The sequence below is a fragment of the Talpa occidentalis genome, unplaced genomic scaffold, assembly GCF_014898055.3.
Source record: "Talpa occidentalis isolate TD23 unplaced genomic scaffold, MPIMG_talOcc4v2.1 talOcc4.15, whole genome shotgun sequence".
NCBI lineage: Eukaryota > Metazoa > Chordata > Mammalia > Eulipotyphla > Talpidae > Talpa > Talpa occidentalis.
The window spans coordinates 79,850,234-79,876,310 of record NW_023601543.1 but is presented as its reverse complement, the minus strand read 5'-3'; the positions used below and the strand labels follow the sequence as shown (position 1 = coordinate 79,876,310).

The 26,077-nt window shown below is 49.4% G+C and overlaps 1 protein-coding gene across 3 annotated transcripts in view; it reads right to left on the bottom strand.

The window, feature by feature from the left end:
* Nucleotides 1-807: 807 nt before the first annotated feature.
* Nucleotides 808-26,077, bottom strand: part of PHKA2 (phosphorylase kinase regulatory subunit alpha 2) — a 66,917-nt gene continuing 41,647 nt past the window's right edge. For 2 of the 3 annotated variants that reach the window (XM_037512639.2, XM_037512641.2), the window contains 16 exons: nucleotides 23,143-23,321; nucleotides 22,256-22,429; nucleotides 21,254-21,342; nucleotides 19,858-19,997; nucleotides 19,310-19,466; nucleotides 18,371-18,450; nucleotides 18,110-18,188; nucleotides 17,896-18,025; nucleotides 16,510-16,611; nucleotides 13,702-13,820; nucleotides 12,886-12,915; nucleotides 11,105-11,158; nucleotides 9,193-9,363; nucleotides 7,139-7,192; nucleotides 6,288-6,488; nucleotides 808-5,725 (listed from right to left, as the gene is read on the bottom strand). In XM_037512639.2, coding sequence (XP_037368536.1) covers nucleotides 5,555-5,725; nucleotides 6,288-6,488; nucleotides 7,139-7,192; nucleotides 9,193-9,363; nucleotides 11,105-11,158; nucleotides 12,886-12,915; nucleotides 13,702-13,820; nucleotides 16,510-16,611; nucleotides 17,896-18,025; nucleotides 18,110-18,188; nucleotides 18,371-18,450; nucleotides 19,310-19,466; nucleotides 19,858-19,997; nucleotides 21,254-21,342; nucleotides 22,256-22,429; nucleotides 23,143-23,321 — 1,930 coding nt within the window. In that variant the 3' untranslated portion in view covers nucleotides 808-5,554. The remainder of the gene's footprint in view (nucleotides 5,726-6,287; nucleotides 6,489-7,138; nucleotides 7,193-9,192; nucleotides 9,364-11,104; nucleotides 11,159-12,885; nucleotides 12,916-13,701; nucleotides 13,821-16,509; nucleotides 16,612-17,895; nucleotides 18,026-18,109; nucleotides 18,189-18,370; nucleotides 18,451-19,309; nucleotides 19,467-19,857; nucleotides 19,998-21,253; nucleotides 21,343-22,255; nucleotides 22,430-23,142; nucleotides 23,322-26,077) is intronic. The other variant, XM_037512640.2, reaches the window with a different exon arrangement.

Sequence of the window (26,077 nt, the reverse complement as noted above, 5' to 3'; positions counted from 1 at the left end):
AGTCACGATAGCCATGTTAGGGAAACAACATCGACAGACATCCCATCGACAGACAAGTGGATTAACACTACAGCGGGGGGAGGAGGGAGGAGGATCAAAACAAGGTGGGGTGGGAATTGTATGGGGACTATAACCAGATGAAAATGCATACATTGTGCAAAAATGAAAAAGGATGTAAAAATATATAAAATTAAAAAGAAGAAGAAAAAAAAAAGATGTGGAATATACACAGGATGAAATACCGCTGAACTCTAGCAAGAGATGAACTCTTGCCACTTGTGAAAACATGTAGACAACTGGAGGGGGTTATGATAAGTGAAATAAGCCAGGAGAAAGACAAATACCGGATGTTTTCTCTCATCGGTGGAATATGAAGAAACAAAACAAAGCAGACAAAACAAAACAAAGCCCACCCTTGGAATCTGACTACAGAGCTGAGGTTGTGGGGGTAGGAAGAAAAGGGGGAATGGAGCCCAAAGGACTATAGTGGAGGATTATGGGTATTTTGGTGGTGGGTGAGCTGTGGCAGCCTCTGCAGCGCGGGTTCGATTCCCGGCTGGCCAGGAAGAGTCCCACATGGCATGGCAGACCTCTCCTGTCTCGCCCGCTGCTCCCCTCAGCAGTGTTTTTGGTCGTCTGCCTGTTCTGCTCCCCGCTCTGTCTCTGGTGAAATCTCTCACCCTCCCGCGCCTCTGGCCTGTACCCCAGCTCTTGTATAAATAAATAAATCTTAAAAAACAAACACATAAACCAAGAAACATTCTTTAAAAAAATTTTTTTTAAAAAGTATATAACTTACTAGATAAATCACCATTTCACATCTAAAATAAAAAGAGGAGGAACCCTTAGATACTTGGCTTCCAAGCTCCCCCTCTGCCTTCCCCCTCAACAGTTGATGCAACACACCTGCCAGAGACTGAATTGACAGCTAGCAGCTGTGTGAAATCCACTCTTGTGACAGGTGGCAGCCTCTATATTTGGCTCCCAGAAGAGCAGAGGCAGTGGTCCTAGTGACAGTGGCCTGCGTTGGGGGCATCTGTGGTACATGTCTCAAGGTGTAAACCCAGGCACCCAGGGAGTGACCTGGGCCTGGTCCCTGGCCTAGGGCTACCACACCTAGTGATCGGAGGTATATTTCCTACTCAGTTGGAGTTGCTTTCTGTTATTTGCAAAGAAGGCTGACACTGTGGCAAAGGCTGACACCAAAGCCACAAATAGATTAAAGCCAGTGACTGGGAATTCTTGGCATCTCTACCCTGAGTTTCTGTGTGGAAAGGTCTTTCAGAAAGGGAGGCAAGAAGGTAGAAGCACTGCCCCGTGCCCAATTTAGATGCAGCGTGGTCCTATGGGGACACCAAAGCTATGCCCTTTGCTGGAGGCGGAAGCACCCAATGTCCACCCCTCTGGGACAGGGCCACTGTTGCAGAAGACTGAGGCTGGAGGTGTGGATGTCCTAGGGGGCCAGCACCAAGAACACTTACACAGGAGGCCAAAGACCGTGCCTCCTCACAGGCTGTTTTTCATTCCCCTCCACACCAGCCCCTATTTCTGAGGCCAAGTCAGGCCTGGCTCATGTAGGCCCACAATAAGTGCTTTCTGAGCAATTCATTTTTCAGAATCATTGACATATGGCCACAAGGCAGAGGGATGAATCACATGACTTAGGAGTTCATTGGTTCCAATTATTCCAGTCCTTCTAAGAAGGCATTTTTGCCAAAACTACACATATGTTCCTTAAAAAAACACACAGAGAGTTGTTTTCTGATGGAATTTTTCCCTTACCCAAACCATCCGTCAAATGCTCCCTACGTTAGACCCAAGAATAGACTGTCACCGTTTCAGGTCTTCTCATCCCTCAAGGAAGCCCCATGGTACCAAAGACATGGTTTTTCCTCAGTGGTTTTCTCCTGGGAAGGGGTGGGGGAAATCAGGGAAGGGAGGGACAAAGGGCAGTGGGCTCTAAAAGGGTGACATTGTGGCTTCACTTTCCCCTGTCAGAGCTGTCAGCGGCCAATTCTGGGAGAACAGACGGCATTCTGGGAACAGGCAGAGTGCACAGCCACACAGAACAGATGGCAGGGACTTCAAAAGCATAAGAGTCACCTTGAAAGATAATGGCACCAGAGTGGGGGTGGGAGGCTTTTGTACCCTTTGACAAGGAAGCAGAGAAGACAAAGGCTATTTGCCAGACGGCGCAAGCCAAGAGAACAGAAATGGAGCTGCTGTAATTGACATCAAGGGAGGCCGAGCCTCCTGGTTGCTTCTTGTCCAGAAATAAGTGGCATCAATCAACTAACAGTTTCTCTCCTCCTGATCTTCTGGTCTTTTTGACTTTTCTTTTTTTACACAGGGAGTCTTTACATCCTCTCTCCAGGCGGCTAATGCGCACCCATCCCACCTTCCCTGCGCCACATCCAGAAGAGCCACAGGCCCTCCAACTGCCCTCCTGACAGACATCTACCCCGGGAGACCCTGGCCTGACTGTGAGCATCTCCCCCGTGCCCCAGCCCCAGGCTACCATAGAACACAGCTGACTTCCTGTGATGGGGAAGCCTCTGGAGTGGAGTGGGGGGGGGGGGAGAACCTGTGACTCCCACGCTTCCTCCTGTGCCATCAGCCACCCTCTTGCACATTTTACAGATGGGAAAACTGAGGCACACAGAGGCTCACAGCTGCTAGTGTCAGTTCCAGCAAGGAAGGCCAATGTGACCCAGAGACAGAACCTTCCTCCTTGCTGCTGTGTTCATCTGGGCCAAGACCAGGCCCCATGGCTTCATTTATTTGTTCCTGGCTCCAAGACAGGACAGGCATTCACCCTCCACTCCCTGGGGCCCAGCAGAGGTCCAAGCTGGACATTCTGTCCGTGCAGACAGGAAAGAGCATTCTCTCCCCTGGCCTCTGGCGTGGAGGAGGAGCAGGCCCAGACCAGAGGCTCTAGGGGCTATGGGGCTTTTCCTCTAGCCTGGAAACCTGGCCCACCAGGCAGGATGGTGGCAGGACAGGGCCTCTACCGCCCGCCCCTGCATCCCCCAAAGCTTTTCCTCTTCTCTGTGTGGGCCTCAGCAGCTCGCAGAAGGGATCAAGCCTCAGAAACCTGTTCTCCTTCTTTGAAGCTGACAGCTTGACGCCAATGGAAGTGCGGCACTATTTCAGGGTTTCATTTGAAAGAGCCTTCAAAAGAGTGAATGGAAGGCTCAGCTGAATTGCTTATTATGGCTCTTATCCCGGCCAGCTTCTCGGCTGGTGAGCCCAAACACAGCATCTGTGGCTTTGCACGTCATCCACAGGCAGGTGATTGTGCTAAATTAGAGCCTGCCTCGTTTTGGAGGGCTGTAACTCTTGTAGAGTCTTCGCCCAAGAAGCAACCAGGACTTCTGTGGCTTGTACCTTTCTTACATTATCTGTGCTCAAAGTGATCCAACAGGGAGCCTATCAGGTGAATTCTCTGAGACTTGTTTATGTCATGTCTTAAGGACCCCCGAAATACTTATGGAAATGCTACTGCAAAACCTGGATGGCTGTGTGACCCCAGGATCCCTAGAGGCACATGGAAGCAAATAGGCTTTCCAGGGAAGAGGGGCACCAGCTGGAAGGCTCGGGGCACTGCAGGAGTGGCGGGCACGGTACCAGGCCATGCTATGTGCTGCGTGGGCAGGAGCTGTAGGCCAGGACACCCACACTGTTTTTGGTGCCTGCCCCCCCTTGTTGGGCTTCTAACCCACAAGCAAGGCCATCTTTTCACATCGGCCTTCCTTGGCCTATGGTCCTGGACTGTGGACCCATCTCCTTCACCTCTGCCTCCCCACAAATGACACAGAGAAAGTGTGCAAATAGTGTCAGCCAAGGAAGGAGGAAAGGATCTAGTCCCCTGGGGAGAAAGGTCTTAGCACTGACATTGATGAGAGAGGGAGGAGTGGGAAAGAAGGGCTTGGGGAAATGGGGGGACGCGGGAGTCACGGGGGCAGAAATGGAGGTTTCACTTCATGGAACGACTCTACACCTCGCTGGGACAGGACTGTGGTTCAGGTAGGGAAAAAAGGTGCCAAGTCCCACATGCTGTCTGTCCCAGCCCACAGAACACCGCACCTGCGTTCTCACTGTCTCCCAGGGCAAAGTGAAGTATTTGGTTTGGAGTGAAGAGGGACTTTTAGCAGAAAGCAGCAGGAACACAGGGCGCCCTGCTCCAGAAAAGCTGTCAGTACTGCATCTCGACTCTGAGGGGCTCCAGGTACCCAGACGTCCCCTCCAAGAAGCCAGAGCCTCGGCTTTTCCCACCTGCATGAACACTTCCCGGCAAAACTCCAGTGTCCCCTGGGCAGAGGGACCCCAAAATTTTAACCCATCACTGTCCACTAGCTGGAGCTCAGCATATGGTCCCCAGTGGCCCTCTGTGCTTCAAAGCCCATTATTCACAGAAACTGTCCCCCTATTGTCCACACCCCACCCCGGGTCAGATGATGCCTGAGAGAAACAGCACTCACCAGGACACTGGCCACAGACGGGGGAGGCCCTGTGTGGTTGGGATTTGCCCTTGCTCCTCTACCATCCAACCACAGCAGCCTTCCAGAAGGGCTGGGGGCCCTGGCTAGGCTCTATCACAAAAAGGGGAGCATTGCTGCTGTGTGAGCACACACTCATTTCCAAAGCATCTGGGGCCACAGACTCATCATGTGGCTCCCCCAGAGCCTGCCAGGGTGGTCACCCCATGTGGGGGTGGGGAGAGGGGCAGGCCGGGCAGCACAGACCTTCCAGAGGGACTCCCCTCCCTGTCCCAGTTGCACACACACTTGGTCCAGTCACAGGAATAGCTGGCTTCCCCTTTAATTTGTGTGTATGTGCAGGCACACTAGATTTCAGATGTGCGGTTGGTTTCTGAAACAGAAACTCCGAGTTTATGGGCAGTGAGGATGAAATCCTTGAAGACCATGAGCCAAAGTTAACTGGGAGCAATGTCCTAAATCTGGGTTAGAATTATGTCACTGGAAAATAGTTCTGCCAAGAAAGCAACAGGAGGCCAAGAAAGCAAGGTATGAGAAACCCCCAATTTCACAGAAAGATAAAGTTGTTCTATTTGGTAAACGGTTTGGTTCGCAGACAGACTGTATCCTGTGAAGATGTCCCCCTTGTCAAGGTCCACTCGTCTTACTGCTGCTGCTGCTGCTGCTGCTGGAAGGATGTTTCATCATTAAGATGTGTCACTAGCTCATCGAGCCTATTTTGGTTAACACTCTGCAAGAGCCAATTTAAGCTGGCTTCTCAGTTCACTCTCATGCGAAAGAGACCAATTTCCAATTCCTCCTCAGACTCCAGGAGACCAGATGCTGTGACAAATGTCCCAGCAACATGAACCCAGACAATGATCTGTGGTGCTCCTTGGGGGAGCAGAGGAAGTAGGGCTCTTTCTGTGGCACAGACATACACTGGCTTCAGGTTACTGGTGGCCATCTCCTCCCTGCCAGTGCTTCTGATGGTACATGCTTCAGTGACAGCACAGGGGGTCTCGGGGAACAGAAGGAAGTTCCTAGCAGGGCTAGAGGACCAGAGTGCTGAGGACCTATTGCATCTGGCAGCCTGAATTCGGCAGTAATTCCTGCAAATGAGAAGCCACTGCCTTTGTCAGATAGGTCATTGTCCCATAAGCCCCGCTCGGGGCACTGTCATAAAAGAAGTGGCAAATGCCCGTGGCCTGGTCTTTCTCCAGGGTGTCCATGGCTCCCATCGACATCTGCAGAGGAAAAGTTATAGGCAAAGAATGAGCTAATTCACTCTCTCGGAGCTCTGGTGACTCTGTGGGCTGGAAGGTGGTCACTGGGTGAGGGCAGGGTAGCTAGAGGAGGCTGGAGGCGTGCAGAGAAGAGCTCCATGCCTGACTCCAGGCAGGACCATTGGCCTGTGCTCCAGGCACCACACTGCGTTCCCATACACCCTTGTTGGCAGCCCATTACTGACCCTACAATGAGAGGACGGCTTCTGCTAACTTGACTTTGGTTGCAGACTAAGGGCCTTGCACATAGTGAGGGTGGCATTTGCTCTAAGACCTACATTAAAATAAGCCTGTCCCTCTCCAAAGGTCCTTACATTTCCCCAGAGGCCACTGTGCCATTTTCTAACCAAATGGTTGACATTTTTTTTTTACCATTTGTGACAACATTTTCTTTGTTTGAGAGTATCCTTCCCTGTTGGACACAGAATCTCCAGCCTTGAGAGATAAATGCCAGCCAACTTGGCTACCCTGCCTCTGTCCCCACTTCAGCCATGAAGTGGCTGGGTGGCCTGGACATACCCACCTGGTCCTGCAGGAACAGCTGGTTGGCCGTCTGCACGATCTGGTCCACGTGGATGATGCCCCCGATGCTGTTCATCTCCGTGTCCGAGAGCAGCGTCAGCACCATGATGGCCTCCACCAGCAGCTGCCGGTACTCTGGCTGGGGCACACGGTTCAGCACCGACTCCACATGGACAGCGAACTTGATCTCCTGCGGGGTCATCTGCCAAAGAGACCAGGAGTGAGCTGGGGACAGACACAGCTCTGTCACCAATGCTGACCACAGTACCCACTGGGTTTGGGGCTTGGCTCAGATGGTGCCTCCTTTCTGATACTGCCAGCAGGAATCCTCTGGAGCAAGAGGTCAAGAACTCTGCTCTGGGTGTCGACTTTGTCCCAGCTACCCCACTGAGTTGTGAGTTCAAGGGGGCAGGGGGCATTTCTTTTTTCTCTTTTTTCCTTATGGCATATACTATGGTGCCCTAGGGAGGGAAAAAACTAAAAAATCAATGTTTAAGAGTGAGTGGCGAAAAACCCCAGGAAGATGTGTATTCTTGGTGGAGGTGGCAGGGGGGGCTCCTGAGGAGGCAAGCAGCTTTCCTCTTTTCTTTTCATAGGGTCTCAAGGAGCAAATCTAAAAATCTTGAGAGCAGAAATGCTGCTTCTGAGGGGAAGGGAAGAGAAAAGGTGATGTTAATTGAATGTGAAAAAGAAGCGTTACAAAAAGTTGGTTAAATGGCTAAAATGATCGGACCTACAAATGCCCTGTTGTTGGTGTCCAACAGGCTGGACAGAGCGTTGGTGGTCAGAGAGGGTGAAATAAACAGAGTGGAAACCCACATTAGGCAGGCTTTTGGGTTCTTCCCACCATACCTCTCGTGTTGCCGAAGAAGGAAGCACATAACCATCGATGGACAGACCGTGGCACTGGAGGCAGAACACACATCACATTTCAGGCAGGGTCCAGAAAGTGATTAATAAGCATGCACTTGCACGCACACACATGCACACATGCGCACATGCACTCCAGCCGCTCTGCCCTGGAAACCTGCACGCACGAGGGCTGGAACACGCCAGACTGTCAGAATTATTTTTAGAAAGCTTGTTCTCACTGCCCACAGGCTGTGTTTTCGATGGAACAATTCTGGGGAACCAGCAGGCATCTTTCAGATCTCCCAGGAACAATGCCCCAGGGAGCTGGCCCGCCCTCCTGTGAGGAAGCTCCGCATTTCACTTGGCAACCCAGCCAGGCGGGCAGCTGAGAGGCCCCCTTTGGTGCCACAGAAAAAGATTTTCATGACTCCTGCTAGCGGAGCGATACTTCTGTGCCTTTGCAGGCATCTATTTCGGAGATTTCTATAATAAGCACCAATCACAAAAGATTTGAGCACATGCACAGACACGCGCGCGCACACACAGCCCGTGTATATAAATACCAAGCGCCGGCTCCACACAAAGTGCTGCTTTTTCATAATAAAAGTGTCCTGGTATGGAGCCAGTGCAAGTCGGGATATGAGCATGTGAAGCCTCAGGAAGAGTGGGCAGATTTTCGAGGAACACTTGGTTCTAGTCTAAGTGGCTGCCTTCTGCATCCCGGTGCCCCGGCTGGCAGCGCTGCCCACCCACCCTACAGGGTAGAGAACAAAGCTGCGGCAAATTGACCAGCAGCAGAGTATGGAGGAGAGCCAGGCCCTGGCGGCTCTGAGGGCTCTGCTCCCTCATGGGGACCAGGATACCAGCTGCTGGGGGACAGGAATGGCTCTGCCTTCCCATGCCCAGCTGAGAACACCTGGGTCCCCACACAGCAGAGGCTAAGGGCTCAGGAGTGAGCTGGGTGGGGCGGTAGCTCTGGGAAGGGGGCTGGAGTGTATGAGCTAGCTTGGGATTGCTTTTCTCTCCTCTCTTACTGTGAAATGAGCTAGCACAAATAGCTTAGGAAAAAATTGCTCCTGCTCATGGTTCTTGCTTTGCACAGAAGCTTATTTTAACAGATGCCCCTGTGAGCTCTGGCAGGACCCAGAGAGCAGCGCACACAGTCTGGGGCCGAGGCAGGAAGGAGAGAGAAGGCGGGTGCGGGAAGCAAAGGACACAGCTGCCTCCACTGCCCCCTGCTTGCCAACAGGCGTGTGTGTGCGCTGCTGGCGACGGATGTCACCTGCCTTCTGCTCACAATGGCCTCTGCTGACAGCCCCAGGCAGCTGGGAAAAGGCTCCTGCTGCAGGTGTGTGTTGGGGTGGGGGGCGGCGGCAGTGGGGGGGTGACAGGGGCGCCAAGGGTCCTCCCAAGGCTAGGCACGTGGAGAGTGTGTCTTCAGAGCACAGGGACCTGGGGGCAGACTGGAAGCATTCCCATTTCTTTTTTCCCTTAGGGCCTAACATGGTGCCCCGCAGAGCCCGAGGTACTCGCCCCCGAAGGACTGGCTGCACAGGAGGCTGAGGCAGCAGCTGTGTCAGGCTTCCAGCATTAGTGTTTTCGTCCAGAGCCTCCCTGCTCTCTCCAGTTTCAGTCTCAGTTCTGACTTTCCTTCACCTATGGAAGGTATGTTTCCAGCGGTGGCTCCCAACCAGGCAATTTGCCTTCCAGGGAACACTTGGCAATGTCTGGAGGAATTTTGGATTGTGAAACTTGTGGGTGGGGGGTGGGGGAGTATGCTACTGGAATGTAGTGAGTGGTGGCCAGGGACGCTGCTTCGCCTCTTCCAGGGCACAGAATAGCCCCCACAGGAAAAAATTATCTGGCCCCAAATGTCAGTGGCGCCAAGTGAGAAACCCTGCTTTAGGCTGTGAACTAGCCCAGGTCAGAGGCCGCGTGAAGGCTTGCTCTATAGGTGCCACCAGTTCTCACCAAGGGATTAAGGGGGGACGGTCCATCTCCTGGGAGCCCCCAGCACCAAGGCGTGTGGAACACAACACAGCAGCCAAGCTCACCTTCTGAAGAATCTTCCACACCTTCTGGTAGAACCCAACGGGGACCCTGTTGATGGCCCCATCCAGCCTTCTCCTGCGAAGCCACTGGCCCTGCCGCTCCCCCCAGCCAATGTGATGGCCACCTGAGTCTGTCGATGATGTGCCAGTGGGTGAGGATGGAGTGCTGGACCTCTGCAAGACAGACAGCATGTGTCCTTAGGAAGTGTCAGCCAGCGCCCCCCAGCGGTGTTGGCCATGGGTGGGGGGCGAGCTCAGTGAGCCAGTCAGCCCACCAGGTCACTACTTGCACAGAGAGGAACATGGTTCCTGGACTCCACATTGGCCCTTTCCTTCAGCCTGGCTGGATTAACTCTTTCTTGCACTGGTTTAGTTACTGAACTTATGTATACACCTCCCAGACCCCTAGAGGCAGTGTGGCATCAAGGGACCTGGGCTAGCTGGGGCCCAGCACGTGTGGCCATGGGTCCAACCCAACACTGTACTGCCTCAGTCCCTAACACAGACGCTGGCTCCGGCCTCAGCCTCATCTGTATAGTGGGGACACAGTCAGACCCCCTTTATGGCTCTTGGTAAGTGCTCATGGTGTCAGTGTCACCGCAGAGGACACGCCTGGTCCACCACCTGGCATGGCTGCAGCGGGGCCTGAAAGGACATAGGGCCGCAGCCAAGTGCGCCCACCTCCCCATCCCGTGGGCACCACAGGGAATGCAACACATAGCACAGGGGACGGGTCTGGAGCCAAAGACTAAAAGAAAAAGCTGAAATCCACATTTAGAAGCGGGGACCTCAGAGATGACAGCATTCCAACCTTCCTTTTCAGTTCACTTCTGGTTTGCCTGATCTCAGCACAGGGTTTTATCCTAATTTGGGGTGATGGCTGCCTCCGTGCTGGAACACATGCTCTGCTGAAGCAGAGGGAGAGGCGTCATCTCCTTCCCACCTCCTCTCCGAGGCTGGATTTATTCTGGCCTCCACGAAAGAAGAGCTGGGGCATGGCCAGCACTTCTGCTTCTGGCCTCGGAGGCGCAGCCCGCCTCCGACCACACAAGCATCTCTGAGAGGCTCCCAGTGGGGGCCTGGAGATCAAGTCCTATTATGGGGCTCATTCAGTGTGGGGGGAGGCCACGCAGCATGCCCCCCTACCCCCCAATCTCTGGGTTGGCCACAGCGAAGCTCATGGCCCACTTTCTTCTCTGGGATGGATTCTAACCCCTCTGCTTCCAGGTAGGGGAAGGGCTGACCTTCCTCCTTCCACGGCTCTTTGTTCTGGACAGTCTGGTCCTCTGTTCTCAATGCTGGCATCACATTTAAAGACTTAAAAATGAAATGGGAATGTCAGGCACACTAAAAGGAGGCAGGAGTCTTCTCTGCACTCATTTTGACTCCATCACATCTTATTTTGAAAAGGCTGTTAGGCTGGGTTATTCCATTGGGCTCATTACTGCCATTTAAATACAGCAGCAATTAGACACAAATAAAAGTAATTACAGCCGCACTCATCAATGACTCAGCTGGTTTTCGCCAAGTTTCGGGAGGAAGATTCAGACTCGCCTCTGCAATTAGAACATTTCCTAGCCCTCCACTTGATCTGGAGCCCCAAGCCAAGCAGGGGTGTTGCGGGTGCAAAGTTCGACTCAGCACGTGCATAGAAATCCAGGGAGCCAATGCCTCAAAGATTCCAGAAGCTCCTGGGAACAGGCAAGGCGGGTTCTCCTCACTGTACCCTCAGAGGTGCACCAGCAGCCAAGGCTCAGCTCAAAAACTGGGCTTCTCTCTGGACTCTCTTCATGATGACAGTGAAATCAAATACTTAGACCTGTTCAAATCTTGGGGCGTTAAGGACAGGTGGGAGCAGGCGCAGGGCAGGAGAACTCAGACACCACAGGGGCCAGTGAGGAAGCCCATGGCTTACCGCGGACTTGGAGGAGTACATGCTGCTGGCCGCGGCTGGGCTCACAGGGAAGAACTACAAAACAAAGAGTCCACTCAGTCCGTGTGGTGACACGGGGCCCGGGCAGAGAGCAGGAACGGGGAACAGTGCCCAAAACTCCCACGGAAAGGGGGTGTAGAGGAGGTGCGCAGGCAGGCACCCAGGAGAGCAGCTGGGGTCACAGCTGGGGCTCCACCAAAGGAGAATTTGAGAAATGTTCTTTCTCTGAGTATAAAATGTTACCAAATTCCAGTATGATGTGGAAGGTACTTCATCAAATTAAGACACAGCTTATTTTGCAGTCACAGCCATGAAAGGCAAATTTTGTGAAAATCTACAGAGATCAACAAAATACCCATAACTAGCATTCAGCATCTGGCACCTGTTGGCATTCAACAGTATTTGTTTAATGATGACCTCTGACCAAACAATTATTTCCTCATCTAAAAATCTAGAATGTACCCTTAACTTGCAAGGGGATCGAGAGTGCCTGAACAGCACCAGCACCCACCACTTTGCAAAAGTGAATCGAAATTTTAAATGTTGTGGCATCTATTAAATTTTGACAGAAAACAATCTATTTCCTTGATGTAAGTGACCAAATAAAAAACTTATACTGGCTAATAGGATTGAAACACCATCAAAGAAGAAAGGTGTGATTGTTTCCTCCCCCTAATATGCAAGGACAGCATTAGATGGAGGGGGAGAAAGTCACCCCTATTCCCTCTAGTGGTCAGCCATTGGCCTGTGGGTAACTAGAGGGACGGTGCCACCGAGTGGCTGGCAAAGGAAGATGTCTGGAAACGCACCTCTTGACTTGGAAAAAGCATCAAGTAGAGAGTCCATGTTTTGTCCCGGGACAGCATATGGCACATGCATTTACATGTCATTTGCATGAGATTCTGTGTTTCCCCTATGCTCTCTGCCATGGAAACGTTAGTCACTCCCTCCAATTTTCTGGAGGGAGGGAGTGGAAGAAGTTTGTCATTAAGGGGGTGTAAAAGAATGGTATTCCACATTATTTGCCTTGCAGGGTTGAATCCCCCCAGGTGATCTGGGGGCCAAGGATAGTCTTTCTCTGGCTATCCCAGCATACCTTGTTTTATTGTGCTTTGCAATTGTGTTTTTTACAAGACCTGCCATCAACAAAAAGATTGAGTCACAGAAGGCTCACATGATGGTTAGTATTTCTTAGCTATAATGTATTTTTAAGTTAAGGAATGTATGTATATTTTTTAGACCCAATGTTATGACACACTTCCTGGAGTACAGTGCAGTGTAAACATAACTCTTACATGCACTGGGAATCCAAAAACACTTGTGTGACAGGACTTATTGCAATATTCACTTTATTGCAGTGGTCTGGAACCAAACCCACTCCATCTGAGGTGTGACTAGAATCAATGACTACATTTTGCTTTTCCCTATTATTCCCCCACCCTACCTTTTTTTTTTTTTTTTTTTTTTTTTAACAGAAACTCCTGCTGGGGAGAGCCCAGAACCATCTCTTTCTCTGCAAAATCTAAGTGTTTAATAAGATTTGGATAAATGGTTTTTTTTTTAAGGCAGGAGGCAAGGTCATTTCCTTCCAGCTCTCTGCCTGCGCCCAAGGCTACTTGCCACAACTATGGCGTCACCTCCACCCAAGCCTGCTCCATGTCCACTCGCCCAGACTCTGCACTCAGAGCCTCGTTTTTCACATTCAAGCCAGAAAGAACACGAAGCACACACAGTAAAGGATGACACAGACAAAGACATCTTACCTGTTCATCAGCACTAAATCGCCTGGTCATCTGAAAGCAAAAATACATCAGGAAATAAAAACCAGCTTTGAATGAAGAATGCCCCAGTACTTCTTTTACCACCTCCCCACCCCCCAGATAAGACAGAAAGTGCTGGTCCCCTGCAGGCTGTGTCCCATGAGTGCCTCATGGACCCAATCCAGTGAGTCGTCATTTGAGATGGAGATGAAAATCTAAGTGCATTTCTCACTGCAAGTCTTGGGCAGTAGAAAACTCTTTCCTGCTGTAGATCATAGTCAAGTCCTAGTATGTACCTGGCACATGAGGACTGAAAAGCTATTGACTGGCAGTGCTGTAGGGTCAGGTCAAAAGGAATTTATTGTGAAAATAAAGTTGAACAAAGACAAGGACACCTGTGGATGGTGGAGATTTCGGGGACCACTAGCACTCTGTTCGATTTCTAGATTCCTGATTTCATTTGAAGGACACATTTGATGGAAAAGCTATTTGGTTGCTCTATAGTGGGATTCTGCCATTTAAATGGCTGTGGCCCACTTGAAGGGGCAGTTTTTGCAATGGAAGAAAACGTGGGGAAGGGTGTATTCTGGAATGTTCACATTATGTGTTAAGGTTAAGGACGAGCATGTGCGGGTACACATGAGTGGTTTTGGGATGTCATTCTGCAGGGGTGTGTTCAGACTGCAGGCCAGAAGGGAACTCAGGTCCTCTACAAAGGGGCCGCACTTTACCTACCCTTGGTTTCTCTCACTTTCTGAAGTGAATTCATACAGGAAAATCACTTGCTCTCCCACACCACTGCCACAGAGCTCTTCTTACCTGCTTCATCTCACTCCTTAGTCTGTTAATGCCACTCCTCTCGGTTTTGGTGACTCCAGTATGTCCCACCTCATGGATGGAGATGGCAGGGCTGGAGGTGGAGGAATGTATAGGCCGCACTGGGGAAACGCACACACACAGTTCTTAGAAACCAGATCACATCCAGCTCGGGGGAAGAAAGTCTGCATCACCCCCACTCAATTGTCAGTTTCCTGAGGCCCCATCATCCCTGGCTGTGCTGTTCCCAGCACCCTAATGGGACCTGCTACGCAGCCTGCCCCGCGCTTCTCGAATGAACAGATGAAAGGGTGACCGTCACTTGAACAGCCTGCAGAAAATGCTGAGCGGCCATAAGACCCTTTAATGAATTGGATATTTGTGGGTTTTTTTTTTTTAAATAATTTTTTACTTCTTCAAAAGCACACCTTCCGTGTAGAAAACTGAGATCACCCCAGTAAGAAAACCGCAAGTAACATTTTAATGGTCACCCTCCCAGGGTGTTTTTATGATGGCATGTATGTTTTAATGTATATAACAGAATTGTGGTATGTGTGTGTACACATATAAAACATAAGATATATATATATATATATATATCTATATAAACATAGAGTTCTGTAATCTGCCTTTCTTTTAAGCTTGCTAGATAGTGAATGTCTTTCCATGGCATTAAATATTCTGTTGCATTACATTTAATGGTGTTGGAGTTTATGAGCAGTTAATAATATAACCAATCCTCTTTCTATTTTTCTAAAGGGATTATCACGACTAATGTATTGAACTCACAATGGACCTTCCCAGCCCTGTGCAACCTGTGGCTCATCCAGGGCACATGGCCAGGCCATTGCTCACTCACCGAGGGGGCTTGTAGTCCACGGCTCATGGCCACTGGCCAGGCAACCCAGGAGGGCCTCCCAATGGCACAGGTACAAATTCTAGGCACATGTTCTCAAAGAGATGTGGGGTGAAATGAAATGGAGGCTGAAGACAGCCAGCAGCAGCGTGGGGCTGAGGCTGGTGGGAGGGCATGGGGGCTGCAGAGAGATGTGCTGGGGGACAAGCCGAGCAAGGGCTGGAAGCGGAGGAGACATGGCGGCCTGCAGGTCAGTGCGCCTCCACCATCGTAGGAGGGGCAGGGAGGCCTCCATCACCTTACTTCCCGCCAGCTACAGCTGCCTCCCACCTGTCTCCAGCCCTGCCCCTGACAAACCAGTTCTCCCTGAGAGGTCACAGGGTCATTCCAAAAGGCAGTGTGAGAGTGTCACTGCCCGCCTGGAATCCTCCCTGGCCTACCCAGGACAGCCACTCCTCCCAGAAGCACACAAGGTCCCATCCCCACGTTCAGCTCTGCACTTGGGCTGTGGCTCCGGGCCTCGGGTGCTCCCTCCCATCCCACTGCTCCCTCTACCTTCGGACACACCCTGGTGTCTGAAGGCCCGGCTCACAGGTCACTTCATTAGGCAGTGTGCCCACACCCCACCTGCCCACCCAGCTCACCACAGGATCCAGGGAGTGGAGTCAAATAAGGAACCCGGGGACACCACCATTTAAAGGACGGCAGAGAGGGAGGAGGGACACCAGAAAGTGGGAAGGAGAAGCTAGTGGTCTAGCAAGCGCACTAGCCGCAAATAGTAATCTCAGACATTTTAGGATTTAATAAAAATGTTAAGACTATTTGAATTTCCTGATTTAGAAACATTGAACAAGGGACAATTAACAAATGATGTCATATTTGAAAAGCAGGACCTCTTCTGACCTTGCTCCCGATTAGACACACTTAGGAATTTGAAGGGACATTACTCTCTTCCTAGTTTCACAAGCACCTACAGTTTTACACCGAATAAATTTTTAGTTATCGACTGATTGAAGACATGTGCTATTTTGATGAGCAGAACACATTAAGTGTTGATCTTGCATATTTACATTTCAATGCTTGCGCATTTGAAAGAACTGAAAGTATTTCAGAAGAGAAGCTGGGGCACCCCTCCTTCAGGAAAGGAGAAGAGCCCCCAAATTCAGCTGACTGCACGATGCCGGCTGGCACACACCCTGGGGAAAAAATACCAAGTACCCAATGTCCTTCTTATTAAATAAAAAGAATGACAGCCCATGCTGCATTTCTTTGGCTTGATGAAATAAATTCACAAATGTGCCTGCAAATCACTTAGGTTTTTTTATGAGGAGGAGAAATGGTAATTGCTTCAATTATAATTAGGGAGCATTTGAGAGCAGAACTCCGCCAGGACTCGGGCAATTATTTTTCCTGGCACTGCTAACAGGGTTCTGGTACAGATAAAAACTGAGTGAGCAAGATGGGGTCAAAGCAAACTCACTCAGCAAGAAGGTGCCAAGAGGTTGGAGAGGCCCCTTACCCCAGTGCCACGGAGTGTGCGGAGGGTCTGGCTGAGAATCTCTCTACCCAAACCAAAGGTGGGGCTCTGGGTGCTCTGGAAAGACAGCCCTTTCATTCTGACTCCCCAGGCCTCCTCACCCCTCCTAACACCTGCGCACCAGTGACTACAGCAAGGAGGACGGAGCAGACAGGCCCAGGCGCCCAGGGGTGTGCATTAACACCCATGTGATTGCACCATGCAGAAGAAATGCTCCCCCGGCGACCCTAGGGGGTCACAAAGCCCCGCAGGTCAGAAGCTGATCTATGACTGTCCATAGGACACCCACATATTATGTCCTGAATCCTGACCACTAGTGCCAACTTGTACATAAATGAAGCGGCTCCAGGCGACGAGGGACAGTCTGGCCGGCTGGCTCTGGTGCCCTCCCCACAGAGGCAAATGGGCGTTTACTTACTGCTTCTTTCAACACCAAATTCTTTTCCACTTAGAATATGGTGCAAGAGATTTTTCATGTCAAACGGGCTGAGGTTCATCAAACTTTCAGAAGCTTCTTCTCCTAAAAACAAACATCTTGTAAGTGTCTCAGAGGCGGGGCTGGCAAAGATGTGGAGAAAAAGGAACCCTCTTACATGGCTGGTGGGAATGCAAACTGGCCCAACCACTATGGAAAGCTGCGTGAAGGACCCTCAAATTACTGAAAATGGAGCTACCATATGACCCAGCAATTCTACTCCTAGGAATCTACCCAAGGGACACAAAAACACTAATTTGAAAGGAAACCTGCACCCCTATGTTTACTGCAGCACTATTTACAATAGGTAAGCTATGGAAATGACCTAATGCCCCAAACCAGATGACTAGATCAAGAAGAAATGGTATATATGCACGATGGAATAATATTCAGCAATCAAAAAAGATAAATTTATGCCATTTGCAGCAACATGATGGAGCTAGAAGGGATTATGCTCAGTGAAATAAGTCAGAATGAAAAAGAAAAATATCATATGGTTTCACTCATAGGAGAAATATAGGAAAACTGAACAAAAAGTCAGGAAAAAAAAAAAAGACAAAACTAGCAGGCAAACTATATATGACACAACAGCAGGGGAGGGAGGGGGACTAGACAGGGGAGGGGAGAGGACAAGGGACTTCAGTGATGTCCACGGGTGAAGTGGTAATCGGAGATTTATGGGGATTACACCTCAGAGGAAAAATCAAATATTGGACAAAAATGAACAATGATGTAAGAAAATAAATTGGCAGGCTTCTTTCCAGTGGAGGTGTTAAGTGGGGATGACATCTCACAGCAAGGAGATGCAGGGAGGAACTTAGATGTCAGCAGCAGGGCAGATTCTAGTGCCTCATTCTCCTGGACGTGAAATTCAACACCCTATGCTGGGTGACTTGGCAGAAGGTACATCTATAGGAGAGAACCTAGGGCCTCCCTGGTGGTGCAAGGGGTTAAACACTACACTATGAAGCAATTCGCAGCCTCTGCAGCACGAGTTCGATCCCTGGCCGACCATGGAGCAACCCACATGGCGCAGCAGACCTCTCCTGACTCGCCCACTGCTCCCCTCAGCAGTGTACTTCGGTGGATCTTCCTGTTCTGTTCCCTACTCTGTCTCTGGTGAATCCTCTCACACACACACCCCCCCACCCTGCACCTCTGGCCTGTATCCCAGCTCTGGTATGCATAAATAAATAAATCTTTAAAAAAAAAAAACAAAGGAGAGAACCTAGTAAAGCAGGAGCTGTGGGCAAGGATCAGAAGCTCTGCTTCCGGAACACTTGGGCAGGGCTCTGTGCCGGCCAGGAGGGTGCTGGAGTGAACTCGCACCTGAACAGTTCAGGCTCCGTGCCAGTTCCGTGGCCATCACCTGAATGATCAGCCCGATCCGGAGTCTAAGCATCTCCACGAAGAGCCTGGGCTGGGCCCTGACGTACATGGCCAGGTAAACCACGATCTCCTGATGCAGACACGAGAGAGTGTTTCAGAGAGCCAGCAGAAGGAGCGCTGGGAAGGTGCACCCCGCCCCTCCCCACCAGCTGACCTGGGTGAGGACAGCGATGCTGATGTCCTGCCCACTGGCTTCGTAGATGAGTTTCGTGAGCTCCTCTGGGGGAAGGGGCCTGGGAAGGAGCACGACAGAGGCCTAGGAGCGGTGGCTCTGCCCTCTGGGAAGAGCCCTATTTCCTGTCTAGAAGCTCCTGAGGAACAGTGTCTTTAGAAAGACCTCTTCCTGGATGGTAGAAGGCACTGGTGTTCTCCCCGTGGTCCCCAACAAACCTGAGGCCCCAGGTCCAAGACTTACGCGGAAATGGTCTTCTCCCGGGGCTCGGGGGGCAGGCCCACAGTGAGCTGCTTCTGGTGGGACAGCAGGTCGGTGCAGGCCTGCCGTTAGGGAAAGGGGTGGGGGTAGAGATGTGGGGAGAGATTAGTAAAGCCAATAGGGGGCGCTCACAGCCAAGATCATGAATCTACCTTTACAAGCTTTATGGCCCATATTGCTATTTACGTTAAAGATCTGTATGTAGACGGCAGGCAGGGTTGGGCCTTGGGGTCTCTGTGTTCACAATATGTGGCCTCAGGCCTAGCTCTGCAGGCTGGCCGGCAGGTATTTAATGCCCATCCATAGTGAACACACTGGATCCCTAGTGGGCCACGAGGGGAATGGGTGGGCCACGAGGGGAATGGGCTGTGGCGAGGCCTAAGACAGCGAGGTAAAGGGCTAATGCCCATAGCAGAGACCTAGGCTGTCGGTTACCCCATTATTCTCATCTAATCAAGGTCATTTCACCATATCACTGAACTTTCACGGCTTAGACAGCAGTTCTAGATTTTGCAGATGGATTAAAATGTTAATGACGGGTTAAAAATGTCAATGATAATTGTACAATATACAATCACAAGTGACACACCGTAGTGATCATAGAAGCAGTGGGGGCCACCCTGGATGTGCAGAAATAAGGGCTCTGTTTGAGAGGGTGCCAGGCCACAGAGCATTTTCACTGCGTTTCTTGGTAAGCTTTCTTCTGCAGCTAAGAAGGAAAAGAACTAATCAACTTGAATTTGATTTCCTCTGCTCACCTTCCAAAGAGCAGCACAAGGTCAGGAAAGGCGGGCCTACCTCGTCTAGATAGTAAACAGCTGGTTTCCTTTGCAAATAAGAGGCGCTTGCCTCCAGCTTTTGTCACAGGAGGAGGGCACGGGGCCAGAAAGGATAAGCAGACAGCCCAAGCAGTCCTCTCACCTCAGCCAGGACCTCCACCTTCTTCCTGAGCAGGCCTGAGATGTAGCGAATCAAACCCCACTCCTGATGCAGGCCTGCTTTCCCATAGAGCTCGCTGAGTAGGTTGTGAACGGTGACCCCGTGCTGTCCGGAGAGATTCGTGTCCCAGCTGGGACCCCTGTCAAGAGAGAAAGCCCCAGAAGCATGGCCCGGAACGTGGAAAGCCTGGTCTATTGCAGTGGAGCTCACTTGGCAAGGAGAGGGGTGAATCACTGCAAGTTCTGCCAAGTGTTAGGGGCCCTCCCAGTGCCCTGAGTGTCAGCGAGAGGGCTAGGTCTCACCAAAGCAGCCCTCTGCCAACTTGAAACAGAAGCCTGACATCAGGCAACTGGAGATCCTGCCTCCCCGGCCTTCTTGTCCAGCATTAATAGGCAGAGAAGGGGATGGAAGTCTAATTCATGGTGATCCTGGGTAACGTGGGTGACTATGACCAGGGCCCAGGGTTTCAGGAAGGACAAAGAGATAAGGAATAGGGAGAAAGCGCAAGCAAGTGAAGACCACAGACTTACTTTATTACATACAGAATGTACAAAATATCTGCTTGGTCCTGTAGATTCGAACAATCTTTAAGCTGCTCGACCAGCTTCTCACAGTCCAAGTCCCCGTGGTCGTCTCTGGGCCACTGGAGGTCATCTCCTGGAGCCTGGCCCTACAAAAGCCAAAAAGCAGGGGAGAGGGGATGAGTGTGTGAACTTGCAGATCAGCGAGTGATCAACGTGGTTTTGAACTCTGTGGTTGGGCTGTGGTGCAGGTTTTCAGTGAATCTTTTATAGCTTTTTTATTTCTATGCTTTATTATTTTTGATCAGGGAATTGATGGTCAATATTTGCAAGAGACTGGATTGAAGTGATTAAACTATGTGTAAGTTTTATTTATGCACAGATCAAAAACAGGGTACCACCCCCCCAACCCCCGTGAGAGATCACATTACTAGTTGCCTTTGGAGTGGAGGGGGAGGAGTTTGCACAAAGGGTGGTCAGTCATTTGCACAGGTCTGTTGGCTGGACTCTATACTTACACCTGATATGCTTTAAATATGTTGTATTTCAATGTAGGTGCTATATTTCTATGAAATATTTTTTAAAAAGATTATTTATGCATACAAGAACTAGGTTACAGGCCAGAGGTTTGGGGGGTGAGAGGATTCACCAGAGACAGAGTGGGGAACAGAACAGGCGGACTGACAGAAACACACTGCTGAAGGGAGCAGCAGGCAAGCCAGGAGAGGTCTGCTGCGCCATGTGGGCAGCTCCTCTGCCAGGGACCGAATTCACGCTGCAGTGGCTGCGGATGACGCCACAGGTTGTGTCCCAACCCTTTGCGCCACCAGGGAAGCCCGTGAAATGATTTTTAAAGCAAAACAAAAAGCATATGAATTTTAAATAACCTAAAATTAAGGTTAGTTGCAACATTCTCGGACACAGAATCTTTCTATTCATGTGGGATAAAATCAGAGGAGACTTCTGAATGAAATAACAAATTATAGGAACCAGTTGGGAACACCCTGAGGTTTTATATGGCTAAGGAATCTTTTGCTGGTTTTGTACACTGCTCTGCAAGCAGCCCCCCCACCCCAACTCTCCACTGGCTGACTAGCACAAACAGGACAGGTCTAGGTACTGGGATACTTTATACCCTCTAGTGCGATGCAGGTCCTGACGGGAGACCAGAAAGACAGTAGCCTTTCCCTACACGCAAAATATAAAGTTTTGCATCAAATCATTGTGGACATTGAAGATACTAAATGAGCAGGTTCATGTCAAAACCCAGAACTGCTGATTCTAGAAGTCCTGGGTATCGACAAGTTTGCTCTTTCTTATGAGTTGAGCCATGTAAGAGTTCTTGGGACTACACCAGCATCACAGCACATCATACTTTAAAAAAAAGTGATTCTAAATACTTTACCTTTTTTAGGAGTGGCTGAGGAGAATCAACAAGATTCAGCGATTTGCGGTGGGCACTTAGAACTTTGGTTGGCAAAGTCATGGGAACAACTGAGAAAAAGAAAAGGTTCTTTTGAGGAAGAGGAAGGATAAGATACTTCTTTTGAAAGGTACAGAAGCGACTTCTTATTTAACACAAATCAAGCGAAGGGACAATAACTTATTTAGCTTTATTTCAACAGGAATTTATTATGTAGCCACATCATATGCTAAAGCTGGGAACAAGAAATGAACAGTACATGCATCTTGATTTAAGGAGATGAATTTTACTTTTTCCTCCTGGAATTCAGGGAAATTTACATATCATCCTAGGATTGGAAGGAGCCTTAGAAATGACTGAGTCTAACCTTTTTTCTTTCAGATAAGGAAACTGAGAACCAGAGAAAGTAGACCCTTTGTCCAAGGTCACTGGCCTTCTCATAATTAAGGAGCCCTGGTTTCCTGTTCAGAATGCCTTTACTCTGCACTGCTGAGTGTTAGGGCTTCCGTTTTTTAACCACCATTGGTTATCATTATCCATATTTATTCATTAAGCCATAGCATGCTATAATGCTCAGTTGGGAATCATATTTGCATACATATAATAATATAAAGAGTGAATATCAATTTAACTAAACTCTAATCAAACTACTTTTGTAGACTAGGGAAAGCAAACCAGAGGAAAAGTGATTTAAAATTATTAAATCCTCACCCACACCAGAGAAAGTCAACAGATAGTGAATAAAGTAGATACATCAAAAGACAGTGGTATAGCTGCATTGTTTTAGAAAGAGGGAGCTATGTAAATGCTAGAGTTGATGTGGTTGTCTCTAAGTAAGGAGGACTTGGTGGGGGAGGGTGGGGGGTGAGGCAGGAAACATCTGCATTTGCTGTCTTTTTGGATTCTTTGACTTCTAAATTATGCCCATGCATGACTTTGATAAAAGAAGTTATTGTAACAGGCAAAAAAGAGATAATAACGCACATGGAATTTCCAAACCCTTTGCTTTTGCCATCATGGAAAGTATATCCCGAGTGGAGTGGATGGCACTGAAAACATGGCTGTCTTCTGTCTTCTTACAAAGAGGGGGCAGATAGCACTTCAAGGATGTGCTCTGCATTAGGTGGTTGATATACTGGTCAAGCTCGTCCTGGTTTTCTGTAATTGGACAAGAACAAGAGCTAAGTGACAACAAGGTGCAGAAATGCTCTAAAGGCATGTAAGTAGCAGGCAGTGCTGAATAGATTTAGCAGAAGACGTATGATATAAATATCTGTACCCTTACTGGTGAGGGTAAAGAGATTCACATAGATAACATAGGTGTTTATAAACTTATTGTTTGGAAAAACCTTCCTTCTAGGAAAAAAAAATCACAGGTCAGGATGTGTTTACATCACATCATCCCAAGATGCAGGGATGTACCACATCCTGTGGGTACCACTACCTGTGGGTCAGCAGCCAACAGCTGATCTTGTTTTAATCTGTCATGTGTAAGTTAAGCATTATGGAGCTTCCAATCCCCATCCCAGGGCTTATCGAAAAGTTCAGGTTCATAACTCATATCCAACCAAATCTGGATCACTCTACCATTCCTCTGAAAATGAGTATTTTTTTTGAATATATTTTGTGAAAAGTCCTCATTCCTGAAACTCATTGTCCCTCTAGGTTTTAAAAAAAAAAATCCCACTTTTGCTGTTCAGGTTTTTAAACTGGCATTTAATTCATTTTAATGCATTCAAGTTTCAGAAGTCTCTTTTTTGTTATGTTAATTACCAATCATTTTCTGTGCTTGAGTCATAGGGCACTTTTATCAGAATGCCAAGATTTAAATAAATTGAATGAACAACCCACGAAGGCATTCCAAGTCTTACCTTGATTACCTTGATTATATACGTCTTCCAAATATCCTCCCAAATCTGAATCCATATCAGGACTGAAGCTCCCTTCACTCGCATCATCAAACAACTTCTCATCACAGTCTGGATCCAGGAATGTCAGATAGGTGTAGAAAGATGTGGTGAGAAATTCGGAAAGCCTTCCTAATTTTACTCTGCCAAGGAGACACTATGTTAGGGATACAGGTGCACACTTCCTCTATGTGGACTTCCTCTATCAATCATCTAGAGACTTTTCAACAACGAGGTGGTGCTTCTGCCAGAATCGAGAAATACATCACTATGCAAATTGCTCCATGTAAGTAGTCAGCCAAGAAGTTAAAAAGAAAACAACAGCAAACAGCAAATATGCAGTGGAAGCACACATATATTAAAAGTCAAAGTAATCACGTTGATTTCTTATTCCCAAACCCAACACCTATACAAATCTATTTTACTGAGCCAACAAAAATTTTACAAAACCTATTGAGTGAACCAATATGTTCTTTTAACCAGAACTAACCCTGGGTTTTGCCCTAAAAATGGCTGAACTAGAATAAAACCATTATCAGTGGCACTGTGGGTGCACTCGTGCCAGGCCATCATCATCATCGAGTCCCTGCCACGGAACAAGGCCACACACAGGCATATGGGAACATCTCATCGCCTAAGTTCTCTCTAGAAGGAATGCCATCCCCAGACCTGAAGAGAAGCCAGTGTTTCAACTACGTTATCAGGCAGGGGAAAGTTCCACTGAAAACAGGGTGCTGGGGGGCAGCATGGAGTGCTGCTGCAAAGGCCGTAGCTCCTGGGTTTCGCAGATGTGCCCTCCAGCCCCGGGAGCAGGCAGGATGAAAGCAACTGGGCACCATGTGATTCCAGATAGTTAAATGGGAGGCAGGAAAGCTAGGATCCCTCGCAGTTACAAGCATCTGATTATGTTCTAGTAGCAGATTTCAACATGAGATGCAAATGAATCCACAAGTGCTTGAACTTCAAAGAGCCAATGTTCCTCAAGGAACAAGGGCAAGAAAAGCCTTCCCTTAATAAAGTAAAAAGTGTATCCTCATAAAACCCTGGGGCTGGTTCTAAAGATGGCTTTGCTTTGCCCTGAGATTGAGGAACAGGAGCAGGTGGGGTAAAGTGGGAAACGAGAAGGTGAAGTTTCTCTGTGATGAAGATGAAATGAATCAGGGAATGGCAGAAAGGCCGAAATTTTAAAGTTTCATATAGCAGCGAGCTACCCAAGTGGATCCAGGGGGGTAGAGTGTGGCATATAGGGTGAGTTCAGCTTTTTATTTATTTTTTAAAAAGATTTATTTATTTATTTATTTATACAAGAACCGGGGTACAGGCCAGATGTGCGGGAGGGTGAGAGGATTCACCAGAGACAGAGCAGGGAACAGAACAGGCAGACTGATGAAATACACTGCTGAGGGGAGCAGCAGGCGAGACAGGAGAGGTCTGCCGCACCATGTGGGACCCTCGCCGGCCGGCCGGGATCGAACCAGCGCTGCAGAGGCTGCGGGCAGCTTCACAGCGTGGTGCTCAACAGCCTGCGCCACCAGGGGAGGCCCGAGTTCAGCTGTTTAAAGAACCTCAGACCTAGAGGAAAAGCCAAAATGCGATTCAATTTTAATTATCCAGAACTTAGAAGGAAAGATTGGGGATGCAGTGTAGGCCTTCTGGCTTCTCTCCGTGGTTCTCTACAAACAGGAGGCCTGCCTGATTCCTGGGAGCCGCATCTAGCTCGGCAGGGTGGTTTGAGCCTGGCTTCTGGATACATGCAGAGTTTGTGCATCTGTTTGCCTTGTTCTTTGTCCGTAAAATGGAAATGCGGTTCACATGAGAAAGTGAAGGCTAAGTGAGGCGACACACACCAGCAACAAAGAGCACACTGCAAGTGCCGGAGAACTGCAGCCAGTAACCTCCTGACAATGCTTCGGTTTCAATTACAGAACGTGTTTTGAAAAGCAGTTAATTACGCTCATGCGCTATATTCTCCCCATTCTGACACTGTACACCAGGGGGTAACTCATCCAAACTGACGGCGCAATGACTGGGTGGCTGCCAGCTGCAGGTATGGCTCTCTCCCTGGAAGTGTAGATTCCTGGGAGAAGCCTGGAGAAGGCTGGTGGAGCCCACTTCAGTCTACAGCAAAACCCACAGCAAGCTGGGTGAGCAGAGAGGCCAGCCCCAACGCTGAGAAATACAGCGACTCAACCCTGAGGACATCAGGCTGTGAAATAAGCCAGTCAGAGAGCCCAAAACACTGGATGAGTCCACGGAGATGACATACTGGGGACAGAGCCACAGAATGGTGGTGGCAAGGGCTGGGGGAGGGGCATGGAGAGCTGGTGGGCACCAAGTCTCCGTTTTGCAAGATGAAAATGTTCTGGAGCTCGGCTGTGCAGTAGTGCGAACATACTTCACTCTGCTGAACGGGACACTTGAAAATGGCAGACAGTCAGTTTTAAGTGATACGTATTTTACCAGCAGTAAAAAAAAAAAAATAATTCTGTGCAGTAGAGTCCCTGGCATGGAGGAAGTGAGAACTGACCTCAATTCCCAAATACTTTTATAGCAACTGGCTTTCTGCCAGGGCCCAGTGGAAACCCCCCTGTGCCTGGAGAGATCCCACACCTCACTGCCGGCAGGTGTATCTCAGGGGATTTGGAGAGACCAGGGTATTGATGCTATGGAAAAAAACCTCTGCCTTTTGCCAGGCAGAGGGTAGAAAAATGGAAGGGGTTTTCCTGGGAGCCGAGCCCCATCACTCAAGGTGCTGGGCTGTTACCTGGAAGAGCGGTCTGCCCCACCTCGGGCCTGCAGACCCCCATGCTGTCACTCCACAATGGAACAGTGGCCTAGGTGCCCTGCTCTGCGGCCACTAAAGAACTGGTAAAGCTCTGTGAATTATTCTTAAGGTGAA